Source organism: Pagrus major, chromosome 17 (genome assembly GCF_040436345.1).
Source record: "Pagrus major chromosome 17, Pma_NU_1.0".
Classification (NCBI taxonomy): domain Eukaryota; kingdom Metazoa; phylum Chordata; class Actinopteri; order Spariformes; family Sparidae; genus Pagrus; species Pagrus major.
The window spans coordinates 10814842-10834427 of NC_133231.1; the positions used below are offsets into that span (position 1 = coordinate 10814842).

Genomic DNA, 19586 nt, shown 5'->3' on the forward strand with positions numbered 1-19586 from the left:
ACACACACACACACACCCAGTGACGGCTGCCAGGCGCAGTGGGAAGCAAGCCGTCAGGGAGAAAGCTTGAGAAGAAAGAGAGGGATTGCAGAGGGGAAGAGAAGAAAAGAGAAGAGAGTTGGAGGAGGCACCTTGTGGATCAGGAGGGATTTTCCTCTGTGTGAGTGCGCGTCTGGATAAGGCTATCTGCTTCTTCCTGAGCGTGAGGAGTTTTTACTGAGGCTTTTTTCTTTTTTTTCTGCTCATCCTCCACGCCGGGCTCCAGCGATATCTACCTATCTATCCCCGGAGCTTAACAAAAGAGGGAGGGAGTGAGAGAGAGAGTGAGAAAAAAGGCAGTCACAGCTTCAGCTCTAGACCACCCTCTCTCCTCCTCCTCCTCCTCCTCCTCCTCTCCTCCTCTTCTCTCTACAGCTCCACATCCATTTGCAAGTTCATCGCTGATTTAACTGTCTTGTGAGGATAGAGCAGAGGACAGCGTGTGTTCTCCTGGATACAGCCGAGCCCCCGGTGGGAACAGGGTCTCGTCTGGTGTGCGAGAGAGAGCGAGGAAGAAACGAGACAGGGAAACGGATACACAGGAAGAGAGAAAGAGACGGAGAGAGAGAAGAGTAAGAGACGCCGGAAAGCAAATTGAGGGGCATGTTCAGGGCAGCGGAGAAGAAAAAGAGTGAGTCTGGTTTTTAGAGCGGAGAGTGCAAGGAACCGGCAACCGGATCCCATCCATTCCTCCCTCCTCCTCCTCCTCATCCTCTTCTTCTTCCCTCTTCTTTTAACCTCTCTCCGTCCTTCTCTTCAATCCCCCCTATTGTTTCCTGTATTGCCTCCTACTGTCCTTTCACATCTTCCTTTCCTCACCCTCCATCCCCCTTCTCCCCCAGCCTCTTTTCTTTTGCTGCCTCTCCGGATTCTCTCTGTCTCTCTTTCCAGACCCACGGGAAGAATGGTTTTGTGAGGTTCCCCGTGAGCTCCCAGACAAGTAGACAGACTATAATCCCAAGTACTATCTGCCCTTCTGTCCATCCCTTCCTCCGTGCGTTTGTCACACACATACCTCAGTGAGAGGAGAGCGTTCTCTCTCTGCATCCTCCACTCTTGGAAACAGTCGTCTGAAGGATCCAGGCCAGCCCCTCGGAGTGAACGTAGCCCACCTGCGAGCTTCTATCTCCAGCCACCAGGACCTTCATTTGGATTCCAGCTACATGGGAAAACGTTTGGAGCAGCAGCCAATGTACCCCCACTACACCTACTACTACCCCCACTATCTCCAGACCAAGGTAGGATGGTCCACCGGGTTGACCTATTTTACCCCTCCAACTCGGAGGGTGTTTGTTTGCCACAAAAACACGTCAGTTTTTCATCTTGTAAGTGTGTCAAAACCATCTCGGAACCCTCCTTAACTCTATATCTTCTCTTATCTGCTGCCTCTTTAAATATCAAGTAATTCTTGCCTCAGTTATGTCATGCTCCAGGATCCAGTAAGGGGTCTGACGTAGCACATCTAATAAGTAAAAATGTGTGTTTTACCAAGCCAGGAGAAGACCAGAAATGACTGCCTTTAGGTCCTATGGTTAAACTGCTTGAAACAAGCCAGGGATATATACAGAAAAAGCCTCGCAAGACAGCTTGCTAAATGGCACCATGTCTCCTCTCCCCCATCTGTCTCTGAGCAGAGAGATATTGGTGTCACTCAGCTGGGTTTTTCCTTTTCCATCCACACTAAGCGCTTGACCCCGTCCTCCCCACTCCGACCCCACCAGCTCCAAGTTCAAGTTCAGGGCATGAGGCCCACCCTTCCCTCTGCTCTTCCCCCCACCCCCCTCCTACTTTGTCCCTCTCCCGCTCTGTCACCCTCTACGCCTCCCATCCCCAACCAGTATGATAGCACGTTGTTGACTTGATGTATGGAGCCTGATTCACTTCTCCTATTACCAGGAGTACAGAAAACTGAGCCCAGTCTTTTTCTTTGTCTTTCAATTTTATTCCAGTTGTCTTACTCATGCATTGCATACATAGACAGATCCACACACACAACATATTTCCCACTTTGAGTCTTCTACCACCACGAAGAGCAAAATGGATTGCTATGGCCTGATCGATTGCTTCGGCATCATATCACCCAGCCTGCCATTCCCGTTGTCTGCTGTGATTCATTAGTTTTTTTCCCTTCGTGTGATAGTAAGTGTGAGGAGTTGACAGCTTTCCTGCAATATTTAGTAAATGTGTACATGTCAGTGGGAAAGAGAGATGGAGAGAGAAGCAGAGATAAAAGTGTAGGAGTGGGCTGCTGTGAGAATAGAGAGATCATGCTATTGGATGGACACAGTGTGGGAAGAGCAGGTAAGAAAATTATTGCTCCGCAGTTAAAAATACGTTGAACCTTGAACCAAAGGCAGACTGCGTGATGCATTTTCAGCCCATCACCAGGATTTCTTTTCCTACATTCCAATCCAAATGATTTAATACTGAGTCTCCAGCCAATTTCCAATCTGATATTTACATTTTTTCTTCTTTAGACAGCTGCATAGCGCACACAAGACATACTTGAGAGCACACAAATAGCTCTACAGCTCCACACTTAGGTTTTTTTCTTTATTCTTCAAATATGTAGTATGAATATCTTGTAATTTATATAAATTACCGACAAATATCACTGACCAGTTTAAAAAAAAACATCTAAAGCGCAATCACAGAATTGGTATGATATCAAATTTGTCATGTTTAAAGAAGCTGTTGCACAAGTGGATGACAATTATTTAACAGACGAAAGCTAGAGACGGAGTACATCGAGACATTTTGGGGGGTTTAATAAAGCTGATACTGATCAAACAAAAAAAAATAACAATCTGTCATGTAAGTTCTGGACACAGGTTGGTTAATATACTAAATCCAGTTCATACATTTAGTATATTAAGTAACAATTAAGTAAGTATTAAGTATAATTATACTGTTAAATCTAATGAAAGTTTTAATTTTGATGGAAAGATCATTTCAGTGAAACTAAACTGTTTCAAGTACACCCTGACAAGAAATGTATTCATTGCCTTAAACACATCTACTGTAGCTGCTCTTCAGCTTAAATTGAGAAAACAAAATTAATATTTCCAGTTAACTGCGGGATGCCTTCGCAGATGACATGTGCAGATTGTATTTGTGGCACGCCGACAGTGCAGACTTATCTGCTGATCTCGGAGCTGCACACATTCACATCTGGGAGCTGTCTGATAATTTTAAGAGTGTGCTCAAGACGAACAAACAGAAGCTGGAGACTGTTTGTTAATGCACATCTGTGATTTGGTTGTTAGAAACAACATCTCCGGTGATGAAGACGCCTTTTTGTTCGCTAATTTGGAGGGAGCAAATGCATGTCTGTTAGTGGATAATATAAATCGTGTTGTTTCAACATTTTTCCTTTTAATGAAAGAAACTTCAAGGATACATATGGTAATTGTCCGTTGGAAAAAGTGTTTTCTCCTCTTTAATTTATTTATTTTTCCCGAACAGAATTAATTAAAACAACAAAAATAGAATTTGTCTTCTTTATAAATTAAATTTTTTAACAAATCATCCTGACAAAAACTTTGACAGCCAATGTTTTTGTCAGCATTTTCATCATTAATTCTGTGGCTGCATTAATGCTGCATATTTACACTGTGATTGCATCAGATTTATAATGAACTTAAAGGGGAATTTTATTTGATTTCCTAGCAGTAACAAAGAAGAAGCATTTCTAATCAGCCCTGACACTGAAATCGAGGAGCACCCACTAAAATCCACCGTGTGATTTGTAGGTCCATTTCAGAAGAGATGATGCTGTATGCACACGCATGTTAGATTAACTTCAACATTTGATGCACGCCTGTCACACCGTTTTATGTGTGCAGATGTCACCGTGTCACACTGCCATCTCTTGTTCTATGATTTATCTCCATCAGTTCAAGGTCATCTAATTTCCCTCAAGTATCTGCAACAGGCATCTGGCCCAGACCATCACTTCATCCCTTACACTCCATCCATCCCTCCATCCCTCCCTGCCTCCCACCAGCTATCCCTCCATCCCTCCCTCCCTCTGCTGTCAAGGTCAAATCAAATTGGATCCTACCTTCCCCAGTGTTCCCTCTCGGGCTGTGCCGGCTTTTGTGTGCGTGTTTGTATGTGTGTGTGTGTTCGCATATACGTCCAAATATGAATAAAACCTGCATCCTGTCAGCCTTGTATCCGTGACTACATGAGCCTGGAACTTTGTCCGTCAACGCGTGTGTGAGCGTGGACTGAATATATTTGCTCACTTTTTGTGTCTAAAAGCGCACACGTGTGTATCCTGTCTGAATGTGAGCGCGCGTGTGTGTGTGTGTGTGTGTGTGTGTGTGGCTGCTGAACAGTGACTCCCCTTCCTGACCCCATCTCAGTGCAGCTTGCTGTCATTAAAGCTCTCTGGGTCCCAGAAGAATAGTTCTGTGTGTGTGTGTGTGTGTGTGTGTGCCCGTGGAGGCCCCATAGAATAGCCCAGTTATACATCTATATGGACCTTGACGACAGCCTAGTGTTTGATCTGCCTGTGCTGATCTCTGACTTCAAATATGAGGAATGCGTGTGTGTGTGTGTGTGTGTGTGTGTCTGTGTGTGGTTTGTAGGTGTTCAGGTGGTTTTTAGACTCTTTTCTTTGTTCACAATGGACTCGAGCAGACAGACTTACCAGTTGTATTTACTGTGTTGTTTTTTTTTTAGCTCTTTCTCACACTTTTCGTCTTTCTCTCGCTCTCTTTCTGTCTCTCTCTCTTTCTTTCTCTCTCTCTCACTCTCTCTCGCTCTTTCTCTCTCTAGCTCTCCCTCGCTCTAGCTCTCTGTCGCTCTCTCTCTATTTCTCTTGCTCGCTGATGTGATTGGAGATGTAAATGACCTCTTATTAATCTTGATTCCAGGGAGTGGAGGCTCCTCTCCTGTGGAAATCAATTGAATGTGTGTGCACGCGCATGCGTGTGTGTTTGTGTGTGTGTGTGTGTGTGTGTGTGTGCGTGCACGGCCTTCACGGCCTTACAATAGCAATCTTTAAACGGACACACTCACTCACAAGTGTGCACATACACATGAACCACCTTCACACAAAGGCAGTTATGAAATGGCTAGCTTAAACTAACAATGCTCAGCCAGATGACAGAGTGTGTGTAAATGTGCAGCTATTAAACAGAGAATTGCTCTCGCTCTGCCTCCATAATGGGCTATAGGTACAGTTAGTGTACATTAGCAGGAGGCAGGGAGGGACAGCATGCCCTCTTATGTGTGCCTTGTGGCCCTTAATCATGGCTGTAAGAGGGTTTGAGGGGATCAGTGGGAGGGTTAATGCTGAAGCGCAGCTGCATTGTTGCGTCTTCCGTGTGATTCGTTAAAATTTAACCAGAGGGTAGCTGCAGGGACAAGCTATAGCTGAAATCTATCATTCTTAAGTACAATCAATGTTTGGGATTTTCTTAATAGCCTCTGTGAGCTCATTTCAGTTGGCACATTGTTGATGCTCTAAGCAACATGTTCTGTTGCTCCGAGGGCATGATTGAGTGATCACTTTGTGAGTGTTTTTCTTACATTTTGCAGGAAATCCAGCCTGTGAAATCTCATATCGAAGCAAATGAAAGTGCAAAACAAATTATCTTAGCTTGTGATTGTTGCTGTGACTTTTTTGAGCGTCTGAGCGAACGGGGTGGAATGTGTCATCACAACAGATTTCACAGCAATAACAACAAAATCTGACGTTGCTTTTTTTAGAAGTGGAAAAGTGGCATTCATGACGACCATGATTGTTGGTTTTGACAAGGCTTCTGATTATCAGAAATTCTATTTGCAAACATTTTTATAAGCACTCTTCCTCATCGTAAAGGGGCAGTTCACCTGAAAATATAAATTCGCATTTTCCCTCTGACCTGTAGTGCTATTTATCCATCCAGATTGTTTGGTGTGAGTTGCCGAGTTTTGGAGATATTTGCCGTAGAGATGTCTGCCTTTTCTCCAATATAATGGAACCAGATGGCACTCAGCTTGCGGTGCCAAAATGATACATTTGAAAAACTCAACATCAACGTCTCTTTCCAGAAATCATAACCCGGTTACTCAAGATAATCCACAGACTTTGTTGTGAGCAGTTTCATGTAGGAACTATTTTTTTCTATTGAACCATACTGTATCACTGCAGAAGGAAGTGTGCATCTACTCTAGCTAGCTTATGGGGTTTTTCCATAGAAATGTGCTGGCAAGGATTTACTTAGCTTGACTCTGCACATCAGCCCAGTGTGGAATTTATGTTAGTTCTATTTAGAAGCAAGAAAATTAGGAAATGTTTAGTTTTTACCCGCCGTAACTTAACACAACTCCTGAAACAGCTGAAAGTGAACATGATGAAACATTAAAATAAAGCAGGTATCCGAAGTCCAAAATGGGAAGCCGGAGAGAAACTAAACTTCAAACCACTGATTCAATTAGAAGCTTCTAAAGCACTGAGAACTGAAGACTTTTAGAATCACCTTTCTCTCTGGTTTCCTGCACAGACGTGAGTTTAGTACCACAACACAGGCTTGTTTGAGGAGGAGAAGAGGGGGCTGACATAGATTGGCTGCGGGAGCGCAATGTCACTTGGAGGCGGGTCGGGCAGGCTTTGGCCACACTCCAGAGAGGGCCCATCCCGGGCGCAGCTCGGCTCAACTCGGTGTATTTGAACTGGTATTAGAAAAAAAAATCTGTGTGGCTTGGTTTGATTTGGAACAGCCAAAAGTGCTGGTGGAAAAGCCTTCTCATCCATGAGTATGGCATGCTTCCTTCTGAGCAGTGATACAGTTGGCAGGTGTAGTTCAGTAGAAAGAAAATAGTTCCTACAATAAACTGCTCGCAACAAGATCTGTGGATTATCTTAGGTAACTGGGTCATGATTTCTGGAAAGATACAGTGCTGATGAGGTTTTCAAATGTATATTTTTGGCGCCTTAAACACCAAACGTTGAGTGGCATCTAGTTCGATTATATTCAGTTCAATTCTTATTTTATAGTATTTTGGATTTTAGGGTGAACTGCTCCTTTAAGTTAACATATACTCTTGGGATACCTTCTAGTCCATCTCATCTCCTCTTATCTCAAACAAGATTTGCTCGACTTTGACTTTGCATGTGATTTCACGTATCTATATTCGCCCATAGAATATACGAACTTTCATCTGAACAGGCGTGAATGGTGGTGCCTCTGAACGTAGTGGAGCTATTCAGGTTCTTCTTTTTTTTAATAATCTTTTTAGCCTCTGATGATGATTGACTGAGGATGTGAATCTTTGATGATAACCGTCAAGAGTGAGATAAGAGAGAAGCTGAAAGGAGGGGGAAAAAAGTCACATTATCAACCAGCCGATCATCAGTTTTCTGCAGATCAGTGTGCTAATATGCTCAGTGGCACACGAGGAGCTTTAATTAGGGTAATGAGAAACAGCATTCAGCTGATATCAAAGTAATGACACATGCGGACACGCCCGGACATCTAAATAGAATATCTCATCCCTTCAAAAATGAGCTTTTCACATTCAATTACTCTCTATTATGCGCTAGATAAATGTGGTCAGTGGTTGGCTCAGCTGTGATGAGTAAACATCATAAAAGGCAGGAGGCGAAGAGGGACACACACAAACACACACACACATGCACGACATGATGGAGATACGCCTGTGTAAATGCCAAGAGGACACCTTTCCCATCACTTCCTTCCTTCCTCCCTTGTATCCTTACAAGCTCCTGTTCATCCTCTTGTCAGACATAAAGTACTTCGCCTTAGCAGAAACAGCGACCATAAATTATGCAGCACACACATGCAGAAACTGAATAGTGTGTGTGTGTGTGTGTGTGTGTTGGGTGCAAAGTAAACAGAGGGTATAGCGTTTATAGCACGACATGCATTCTGCTCAGGCCCTGTTTCTCCTCACACATCTGCCTGCCTGCACCAGTTGTAGTTTTACAACCGACAATATTATGGTGCGCCTGTTGTTTAAGACCCAGCTATTCTGTTTGGATCTCAGCTCTGCTCCTGATAGCATCATATGCAAATGTAGAGAATCGAGAATATAGCCGTATGTTGCCTTCTTCTAATGCCCTACCCAACCCTCCTCTCCCTGCTCTTTCTCTGCCTCTCTCTCTCTTTTCCTGCCTCGCTCCCACTGTGTTCTGGGCTCTCTCTCTCTCTCTCTCTCTCTCTCTCTCCTACCATCTGTTCAGTTTGCCGGGCCTGGGTAGTTTTTACTGCTTAAAAGGGACTCTCCTAACCACCCATATATGTCCATTTATTATTCTCCGTGGGCTGTTCTATTCTTGTCCCAGTACAGTAGCGGACGCTGACCGGTGCCTTGGTATGTTGAATAGGAGTGAAAAAGCTTCAGCGGGTCAGTGCGTGCACAGAGGGCCGAGAGAGGCTCACCCCTGCCAGTTTTGTAATAGAAAAAAATGTGGAGGAGGCAAAGAGAAAAAAGGAGGATGGATAAGAAAAAGGGATGTGAAGGAGAGCAGAGTGAGATATATCAAAAAGAGAACAGATGGCGGCAGCAGAAAGAATTCAAAAGACGAAGAGAGAGAGAGATAGAGATCCAAAGGGAAATAAAGAGCGCTGCAGTGAAGGAGACAGAAGTTGTAGGCTGGGTCAGGGAATAATGGTGCTGCTGCATTTTTAATAGTTGGCCACTTTGTAGCGACCCTTGTCTAATGGATTCTCTGCCTCTTAAAAGCTCCTGTCAGAGCCATCTCCCTCAAACAGTTACACCACGGAAATTGCTGAGGGCTCCAATAGTCCCCAACACTTCCTGATAGAACGTCCAATGATCTAATATTGTCTGGCAGCAAACATGATTCCAGTTAGTCTGCAGATGTTTTGGCGAATCATGTTTAGAGCTAATTTTACTTACAGGAAGCAGCAACTGAAGTACTGAGGGCTTAAAAAAATGGCTCACACTGATATCACGACTCTCGAGATGTGCAGCTCTGGCCATCAGTGAGCTGGCTTTTAGAACACCCTGCTAAGTGCCTGACAAAGACTTTATTGGTGGAATGAAAAGGGAGAGACAAAGAGCACAACCCCTAGCTGTTAGCTATTTTAAGTTTGTGTGTGTGTGTTTGTGTGTGTGTGTGTGTGTGTGTGTGTGTGTGTGTGTGTGTGTGTAATTCAGTGCAGAGGGTATGGCCCCCAGCCATGAAGCTGATCTAGTTTCTCTAGATAGAGGGAAAGTCTGTCCAGATTTTACAAATGCCAGCATCTCTGCATTATATGGAGCGTGGCCTTTAACAATACATTAAATAACAAATGGTCAGACTGCTCGCCGCCATTTATTAAAGAGCAGATTGAAAGATGAATACAGTTGTTAAAATGTTGCTATTCAAAGGGATATTTCTGGTTCCCCTGTATACATTTTAAACATTTTTTTAAAAACTATCCAATGAGTCCAACAATTTTCATAACATGGAGCCTACATTACCCACAATGCTACTTAGCCACTGGGTGACATTACTTTAGGATATTTATCAGATTACATGCAGCTTCCTCTGGAGCCACAAACGGCTTTATACTACTTTTTTCCACCACATTAGCAGTGGTACTCACCAAGACCTGCAAACACACTTTAATGTGTACAATTATTGGAGCTTCCCCTTTAAGTGCTTGATGTTCGGTTACATGTTTGGGAACACTGTTTTAAACGTGCTCGTGGCTCAACATTAAACATGAATTGTATACAATTATACTGTGTATGGGTGTCGGATTGTCTTCTGATCCAGAGGTTGCCAGTTATTCTCATTAATATTATTTTAAGTGTGTATGAAATGTGTAAAAGACATAATGATTTTTAATAATAAGCTAAAGATTGTGATCAAACAGTAAAATAGTGTTGTGTGCTGTAATTGAGCTACATCTACACCTATATGCTGTCTCAGATATTGACATTATAAATGTCACAGCGTCCTCATTACACTTAATTAGGGTGCTTGTTTTGTTTCTTCATAAATAAAATGATATTTTTCATGAAAGCCTGCTATATTACGCTACACTACACACTGCACTGCTCTTTTTCAGACTTCATGAAAGGTAGCAGTCATCTGGAATTAATTTAGCATTTAATTAGCCCCTCATTTCTTACACTGTGTCCTACCTGCATCCAATGCCACGCAACGTTGGATGCTCGCTGTCCACACTGAATCTCTTTAATAGGCATTCTGTTACATCTTACATGACGACAAACCAAGTACCCGTCAGCCGTGTGCTGGACATCTGACTGGGGACTTAACCACTAAAATAAAAGATGAGTGAGTTTGCTGTGTTTGTACTTTTTAAACAGAAATATACGTTTAGACTTTCTTCTACTGGAAATTACATAAAATACAATATATCCAACAGAAAGTGGAGATAGTTTGTTTTCTTATCAGGAACCTTCAGCTCCCTGGTAATCTCCCTCCAGCCTGGCACCTTATTTAGGTTTTTGTAGTAAAAGGTGACAGTATTGTGTAGATAACTCCCCGTTTCAACTTCATGATTCAGCTGCTCCTTGTCCATGTCGCGCTTTCAATGCAAGTGACAGGATTAACAATAGAAACAGGGTGCCATTTCGCACTGGGCTGTGTTGCTCGCGGCCAGTTAGGACACTCCAAAGAGAAAAAATGAAATCAAGCCGATTTTGTCGCTGACACGGTGTTGTGCATATTCATTCATTCATTTCTAAACTAGTCATCCTGTTCAGGGTTGTCTGGGGTTAGAATATGTTGGAGAAAAAAAATATATAAACAAAAGAAAATCACTGTTAGGTTCTTGTTTGTATATACACTATAAATATGTTAAAGCTTCATGTTCACAGACTGAATATGTTCATCCAGTCGAAGATAACCAGCTCTAACACACAATCATTATTTGCATGCATTCTCTGCTTTAAATGCATGATGTCATTATTACCATCAACGTGGGGATTTGGTGGGCACATTTCTTATTCTCATTCTGTGTGAGGTGGTGGGGTGGTGGAGGTTCTGTGCATTGGTGGGCGAGTGATCCCTTCACCAGGGACCAGAGAGATAATTGAAAGAATGGCCTGAGGGATTTTCCCCCATATGTTGTTTCTTATCCTAGTTAGCTGCAGCTTCCTTCTATCTCTACCTCTTTTCCTCTCTCACTCTCCCTCGTCTGCTTGTATCCGTCTGTGCTCGTCTCAGGGCAACGCAGGTCCGAAATTTTAAAGGAAAATTCCCCCTCTAAATACCTTTGAATACCACAGTTAGTGTGAATGGAACTGTGACCTTAAACACATTCCAGTAATTTTGTTATCTACCCATTTCTCTTCAGCTATTTCCGTGTCTTTACATTTCAAAGAATACCTTTTAATATCCTCCAAAGAGCAGGATCCAGCCATTTGTGGAGAGAGGGGAGACTAATAAGGGTAGTGATGACTGTAGTAAAGAGAGTCCGACTTTTCAGAGGAGCAAATGTGAAAAAGACTCCACTGATTATCTTTTGCTACATATCCTGGACGAAAGTCTGAAACCAGTTTCTCTAGAGAAACTGTCATCACTCATGGACTTTTTCTTCTCTGGCAGCCTGCTTAAGTGCAATTATCATTAATTACATTACTGAACTAACAGTTTCCATAGAATTGTACACACTAGGGTCAGGAAGTGTACTGGAGCTGACTGTTTGGCAGAGCTCCACAAACAAAAGTCAAGTATTTAAATTAATAAAATATCTCAGTGTTAAATTAGGTGTGGACATTGACCAGAAACCCTTATAATTAAGAGAAAAGTGTGATAGTAAGGCTTAATTTATAGTTGTTATTTAATCAAAGAGCTAACTACACATCACAACGATGGCAGCCATGGAGACACAACTTGTACTGCCAGAATTGTGAGTCGAAAAAAGGCTCAATTTCTTTTCCTTTTAAGCAGCAGTCTTTACCCCCCCAGCTTCAGCTCAGCATGATCACCTGTCTCTATCACAGTCTAGTGTATAAATGGATCAAGGCAGACCTCACCAGCATCACATGCTGATGATTAATGTGGGTAATACAATTAAAGTACAATATTTCCTGATCCTGAGCGATACATTTGTCTCAATCCTTTTCCCGGGGGCCTTCTGCCCTGCATGTTTTACATGTTTCCCTGCTCCAAAACACTTGATTCAAATGATCGGCTTGTCATCGAGCCCTGCTGAAGCCAGCTTGAGCCCTTAGAGAAAGATTTAGGCTACACACAGTGAAATAAAATCACAGAGCTCATCATTACATCTCTGCATTTTCCACAAAGTTCCTTGGCCAACACTTCTGGTAAACCTTAAAGCCCCCAAAATAAAGTCGTGGTATTGACAGAGATTTCTTACCAAAGTCTTTTCTGGGTGAAATAACTACAGGACACTTGGACTTTAAAGCATGCATGCTTGTGTATCTGTTTAAATGCTTGTATCTTTGTGTGCTGAAGATTAGTATATGCACTGAGAGAAAGCAGCCACCTCCTAACCACAAAAAAGTCGTCACCAAGTGCAAAAATCTGTAACCGAAAGATCAGATCTGCATAACGTTTAACACATTTTGGTAGTTTGATCAGGAAAGCAAAAAGCCTCCATCCCTCAAGATTCTAAAGAGGCATCCAGCCAATGAGCATCAAATGCAGAACAGACTACATTAATGGTCCCATACATTAAAAATAAACAACTTGATGAAATTCTCTCCAAATTGGCTCCATGTGTAGAATTCTCCTTCAATGCCAGTGCATACAGGGATTATTTCAGCTCAGCACTTAAAGAGATCCTCATATTTCCAGTAACGAAGCACATGGACGTGTGTAAACTGGTCAGATGATGTGCCAGAAAACATTAAACCCATAGTCTGCATGCTTGGCATTGTGTATTTTCCATCTTAAATAAGTGCGTTTCTAAAAATGATCACTGTATTCCAATTATTTTTTATGATTTTATTAAAATGTTATCAGAGGCTTTAATCGGGAGGAAAATACCAGTTTTTAGAAAAGAATGATGCATTTCTGAGAAGCATAAAACCCCTTAAAACCTCAGCACAATATTTAACCTGAACACTCACTGTGCCTTCTTCTGGATACTCCTCTGTCTCACCTTACTGGCTGCTGACCACTGATCGTGTTTAAATCCATGTCACTTTAAAGTACTCACAAGTACACAGACCGTTTTGTTTTTTTTCATCCAGTAGCACCAGAAGGACAGCTCCAAGTGTGAACAAACTCCGGAGCTCGACCTCTGTGCTCCTTCTTTTTCAGTTTGATAGGAATATATAAAGAAAACACATTTAAACTCTATAAAACTGCCGCAGTGTTTGCCCTTACAGACACTTTTAGCTGGGTTACAGACACACTCTTGTCCCTGAGCCAGAGGTGGCTGGCCGGGCCAAACATCTCCTATTCCCTGCTAATGAAATCCTGAATAAAACCCTCCCTGCTCGGCTTGATCCCTCGCACACACGCACACACGCACGCACACACACACACACACACGCACACACTATTGCACAAGAACAAACACACAAACACAGACACCCACTCTCCAGGGTTCTGGTACATACACACATGAACACACACGCACACATAAACACACACTCACAGAACCCCTGCAGTCCCAGCCAGGGATTATCCTCGGAAAACACTCCTTTTGTTGGGCCCCAGTCAAATTACTTTTCAGAGCTCTCATGCTTTTATCAAAGCTGTCTACGTAACTGTGTGTATGTGCATGTCCTTGTGTGTGTGTGTGGGCATGCATGTTAAGGCAGTCCAAACATAGGCTGTTGCTGATTGCAGGGAGCACATCCAGAGTGAACGGTTACTAATGACACTTGAATGTAAGTTGTTTATATTGCCCTCAGCTTGTGTGTGTGTGTGAGAAAGCGATTGCATGTGTGCCTCGTATGCCAATCATTTTTGAAAGCTAGTATAACACTAGAACACCATGTTGTGTTGTCTGTTGGCAGTCTGGTCTGGTGATTGTAACATCTCAACTTGACATTTGTGCATGAATACACTGACGCTGACAACAGGAACATGGTTGAAGTTGCACTTCCTGTAGGCTGGCTGCTCCTAAGACTCCAGAGGTTCTTCACGACTACTTCATGGCTCTCCTCACTCAAAGAACAACGGTGTTGGCTGTTCAAGCACATAAAATAACCTCATAATAAAACTAAACAAATAGGCTGACAAAAGAGGAAAATTTTTGGCACTGTCTGACCTCTTTGTTTTTTTATGTATGAGGATTTGCTGAGTTCAGGTAGACCTCTGCAGTGACTTCCAATGTATATTCATCTTCTTGCTCAGTGGATAATTATTTTCTGGGGTACCAACTCTCAGCCTGGGCGATAGCCAACTCAGTTGACTGGGCACAGATTGTTAAGCTACATTCAGCCTCTATTCATTCACACTACCGGCTCTCCTCAGAGACTACCAGTCTTTTTCAAAGTCGTGTGAGAGTGTGTTGTGTGCAAGCATGTTGCGGTGTGCGACTGCCGATGTGTGTGTGTGTGTGTGTGTGTGTGTGTTAGATGTGGGTTTGTGCTTGTGCCTGAGACACAGAGAGATGAGGCGTGAGTGCCAAAGCGAGAGATAAACAGAGACTAACAACGAAGAAGAAGTGAAGCGCACGCACGTGCACACGTGTGCATGTGTACGTGTATGTGTTGAGGGTGCAAACTAGCTTTGTAGCTCTCAGTGGAGTGTTGATTTAAGTGGAAGTGGAGGGAGGAGATGGGATAAAAGGCCTGACTAGATTAGGCTGGCACACACTACTGAGGCGTGCTGTACTGCCTGGCCTTTCAGCGCACTCTGTACTGAGCGTGTGTGTGTCTGAGAGACTTGTACTTGTGTGACAGCGTCGAGGATGCTCGGATGGTGTGTGTTTGTGTGTGCAACTGTTGGATGCAGTTACTCTGCTGCTGATATTGGTGCAGCTGTACAATAAAGCAGTAGATTAGCAGAGCCACCGCAGCCACTATAACAGCACTGAGAGCAGTAATCACTGCTGTGACATCTCAGCAATATTCTGTGCTGGACATAATGTATGTTTCCACTGTGAAGTGCCATTGTGGATGTGAGGTATGGAGGTTTTAGTGTCAGCCACAGTTCTGTTCGTCCTTTATCTCTGTGAGGGAGATGGGAAATAGATCAAACATTGTAGCAGTTTTTTTCACCTTCATTTTTTTTCAATATAATTATAACCTTGCTGTTTTTAACAGTAGGAGGCAGAATTACTGCATATTCAAGCTCGACACCCAACTGTTTAAAGTCCAGGTAGTCTCGAACAATAATAATTCATATGCTAAGTCGCTCGCAGAAACTGTCTTTCCACGTTAGTCTCTCTGTGTGTAGGAGACTGACAGTCGTGGGTAAAAATAACGTTTAAAGTGGTTTTAAAAGCTTGAGGTGTGCTCGATTTAACTTGAACAGACAACATAACGGCTTCAAAAGTGGCAACGCTGCTTGTGATATTTGACAAATCATCCGCCCTCGCACTTTTTCAAGTATTGAATATGTATTCCGCTGCTCTTTAGACAGGGTTTAGAGAGCAGCAGAAGCTCTCTCATTATTGGCAAGGTGTTTGTGCAGTGAGGTTTAACAGTCATTGGGCCTTTATTGTTAACAAAACGGGGAATTAAAGCGCAGTCGAACGAGAAGGAGTCCACGGGCTGTCTCGTTTTGGCAACAGCGAGGTGAGAGTTAACTGAAGCCACTGCTAAATAGTTCATACTGTAGTAATTCAGTTTCAGTGCTTCTCCAACTGCAGCGCCATGCTGTCGTTTATGGCGAACTATCGGATGAGACAGAGACATTAGTCTTCTACTTGTAGTACAGCAGCAATCTGCATATTTCATTGATTTAACTTCCTGTATGAATAATTAATACCCTGGGAGGCATCTCCATGTGCACGTACATTTGCATCCTTGTATGCACATGCTCAGTTGTCTAGCCGTGTATATAGTGCATAGCTGATGTGTGCATTTATAGGCTTAGATAGTATGTGTGTGCACATCTGCGTGTTAATGTTTGCCATGTTGGAGTTCATTAAAATACGCCTTGTCCATTAAGAAGATGTTTCTTATGCAATATGTACTGCGGGCCGTCAGTGCAGAAGCACTCCAATAATCACGTTGTTCTTCGACTTTGCATATTTGTGTCCGTGGGTGCTCCTAAGAGATTCCAGCTGTCATTTGTGCTGTTTTTGGGATGACCTATGACTCAGGGTGACTGACTCATTCCAACGATGTTGAAGTTGGCTAAGCTTGGCTGAACCGGATTTCCCAAATCATCCTAATACTAAAAATCACAGTGTTTTGTAATCCCGTTCTCGTCTATTTTTTCTGCCTTCTCCAAAGTATTAATTCTTGCTGCTTTGAAGTGCTATGACATGGGTTGACTTCTGGAGACATATTCATAATAAATACATCGCTTTTTTAAGAGATATTCGGAGACAATACGTTATAACTAAAATGTAAACAAGTGTTCCATTGACCTAAAGAAATGCTGCAACATAAAGAAATGTGAAGTTTCAACATATCTATGGTTTGCAGAAGCGTTCTGATGATCGTGTTGCCAAAATCATCCCTGATGCATAAATCCTATTTGTTTCACTGAACACTGGCACAGGGACCAGTAATATTTTATTTGTCTCCTGGATAAGCTGCAGAAGATACATGCAGTTACATCATATTACATGCACAGGACCTGATGTAGACACATTGCTACTTTCTGAACAACAGTATGCTGAACCCTCTCTGCCCAAGACACAAGAAAATCTGCCTTTCCATCAAATACTATTTTATTTTGACTACACACACACACGCGCGCGCACACACACAGGCCTATATGTGCAAGTATTTATATGTAATAAAATCACACACACACACACACACACACACAGGCACACAGGCGCACACGGCAACTGTCAACTGCTAGATTAGATGCAGTGGAGGCTCGGAGTACAATAGGAGGAGCATTCAGTGCACCGCTGTGACAGAAAGTACTAACTGCCACACTCTTACCAATACCAACCCTAGAATTATCCTCTCAGCAGAGGTCTCTCTCAGTCCTCCCTGTCTCTCTCGAGAAGAAATCAGTGATGTGGCGGACACTCAGCCGGTACGGTGGGAGACCCACCTGCAAGCGAAGCATACAATAACTGAAGATTATTTCCTGTTCTGTAGAGAATACGACAAGAATGCAGATGTAACTCGATGATACCATTTTCAGTCTGACAACCGTAAACAGTTTTTTTCTCCAATATTTGGGGTGTCAAATGTCCAATAAAAATGTGTGTGGTGCATGCTAAAACGGTAATACTCATGACCAAATTGCACATTTTAGTTGTGCATGATCTCAGAACCACCAGAGTGGATTAGATGGTTGGAAGACAGAGGTGAAACTGCAACCAATTTGATTATTGCACTGCAGTAAGTTGATCCAAAGGATTATTTTCAAAAAGTCAATGTATTCCACTAATGGATATCTCTTGTTATGGGGTACTGTGACTGTGACTGAGTACTGTCCAGATCCAAATCTGCCTCTAAGAGCAAGAGTTATGTTTAGTGGCAGGTACTCTAAAATAAAGAAGTAGTAGAGGAACCTTCAACACACAATACCATAAAAAGTGTGCAACATATACATACGTGAAGCTGTATTGCTCTCACAGACGCACTGAGGTGAGTGCAGCAGCAGCACAGTATAACATAAGAGGGAGAGCACATATCCTAACTTAACGGACATTACATAATGACACTGTGATCTCCCCTCACTTGAGCCTCAAGCTCAACTCATATTCACACTGACATTGAGCAGGCCCAGGTGGTGTTGGTTACAGTCTGGAGGAGGTGTCTGGTGGATTGTACATCCACAGAAGGTGCTGGGTCAAAAAAAGTTAAAGCACAACAGCAGAGGAGAGGCAGAGGAAATAAAGGAGAAGTTCAGAGTGAAGGGGGACAAAGGACGCAGATAAGGCGGAGAGGAGAAGAGACGGGGGGCAGAGGGAAATATAAAGAGCTTCTAAAATAAGCGTATAAGAGGAGGGTTGTTTGGTGGAGCAATCCCCTCCTCATTCAAGTGGGTCCAGCAGTCAGTTGCTAAAGTACACTGAAAATTGAACTTTTCCAAATCTATATGTTACTTTTCCAGCCTGGATCATGCAGTATATCATATTCTTAACTTTTATTTCTCTTGGCAAAAACTCCTTTGACTTTTCTTTAAAATATAGTCAGGGCTATATTGCCAGGACATTACAGTTCTCAATATTGCACTTTTTATTATTGTGTCCTGTTAGTTGTTTTGCCCAAGGAAGCGTCTCGATTGCAAAAATGTGGATATAAATTATACACTTAATAATGTACGAGAAAATGGAGTCAAACAAGACATTATGTCATATGGAAAGCTGGAAGATGGTCAGTGTCACTGATTTCAAAACATACAGTCTGGACTTCACAACAGTCAATCAGAGACGGCAAGCCGAGCCGAATTACAGATTGAGTGGCAAACTCAGACAGAAGGGAAATGGTGCTGACAAAAGTGGAGAGGCAAAACAGAGACAAAGCAACAGAGACAGACTCTCGCTTTCTTCCAAAGTACAGCCACAAGCTGTTGGTCTCAGTCTGCCAACCTAGCTCAACTTCCCAGCCATAGATAAGCTCTGTGTGTGTGTGTGTGTGTGTGTGCGTGTGTGTGTCCGTGTGTGTGTGTGTGTGTGTACATAATTCATAAGCGTAGCCAAATCAAGATCTAGAGATTATCATGACCAGTGGCACAGAAGAGGAGAGGAGAGAGGAAGAATGGGAACAGAAGAGAGAAGGAAAAGTGGCGATGTGGGGAAAAATAGTTAGCAAGGATTTAAAAATGCAATTACAGCTTACAGAGCATGCACTTAGTTTATATTCACCCCACACTTACCTGTATGCACCAGCATGTGTTCACATACGCATTCCCACAGGCTCCATGTGTATAACCCTCTCCTCCCTCTGTTTCTCTATCTGCTTTCAATGGCTCCCTCCCTCCCTCTTTTACTTTCAAGGAAGGGTAATCCCTCTTGTAGCTAATGTGCTGTGACATTTCATGGTACAATAGGATTTGGGAGACACTATGTATTCTCCTGGTGCCGGGGTCTGGCTGATAACCTCGCTGTCTGGGTGATTTTGGACTGCAGCAACTCTTGGAATAGTTTTTATCTCACTTTGGAAATCTAATTCTCAAGGTGGAAATGCAGTTCACAATAATGCTCTGCGGTGACACTTTGGGAGTTATTGGGAAGTTACTGTCACCACATACAGTCACACAACATCTCGATTTAAAAAAACAAACAAACTATTAATTAGATCTGGCTCATCAGATTAAATTGTGGCATCAGCTGCCGTGACGGATTCATTTATTTTTCTGAGTTAGAACACACTTGACAGCCAATAAAATCATTATTCTAGCTGCATAATCTTTGTTTGACACTAACTATTGTTTTCTTTCCCTTTGTGACAATGCACTGTGAAATATTTATCATCGGACTGAATGTAAATTAATGTAAAGGTTCTTGCAATAGCAAGAACTTTGTTTATATAGCACATTTTGTACA

At 42.7% G+C, this 19586-nt stretch overlaps 1 protein-coding gene across 1 annotated transcript in view; it reads left to right on the plus strand.

Annotated features, from left to right (window-relative positions):
- The first annotated feature begins 476 nt into the window (after nucleotides 1–476).
- LOC141012603 (RNA-binding motif, single-stranded-interacting protein 3-like) overlaps nucleotides 477–19586 on the plus strand; it is a 134012-nt gene continuing 114902 nt past the window's right edge. Inside the window, exon 1 of the mRNA XM_073486120.1 lies at nucleotides 477–1277. Coding sequence (XP_073342221.1) covers nucleotides 1203–1277 — 75 coding nt within the window. The 5' untranslated portion in view covers nucleotides 477–1202. The remainder of the gene's footprint in view (nucleotides 1278–19586) is intronic.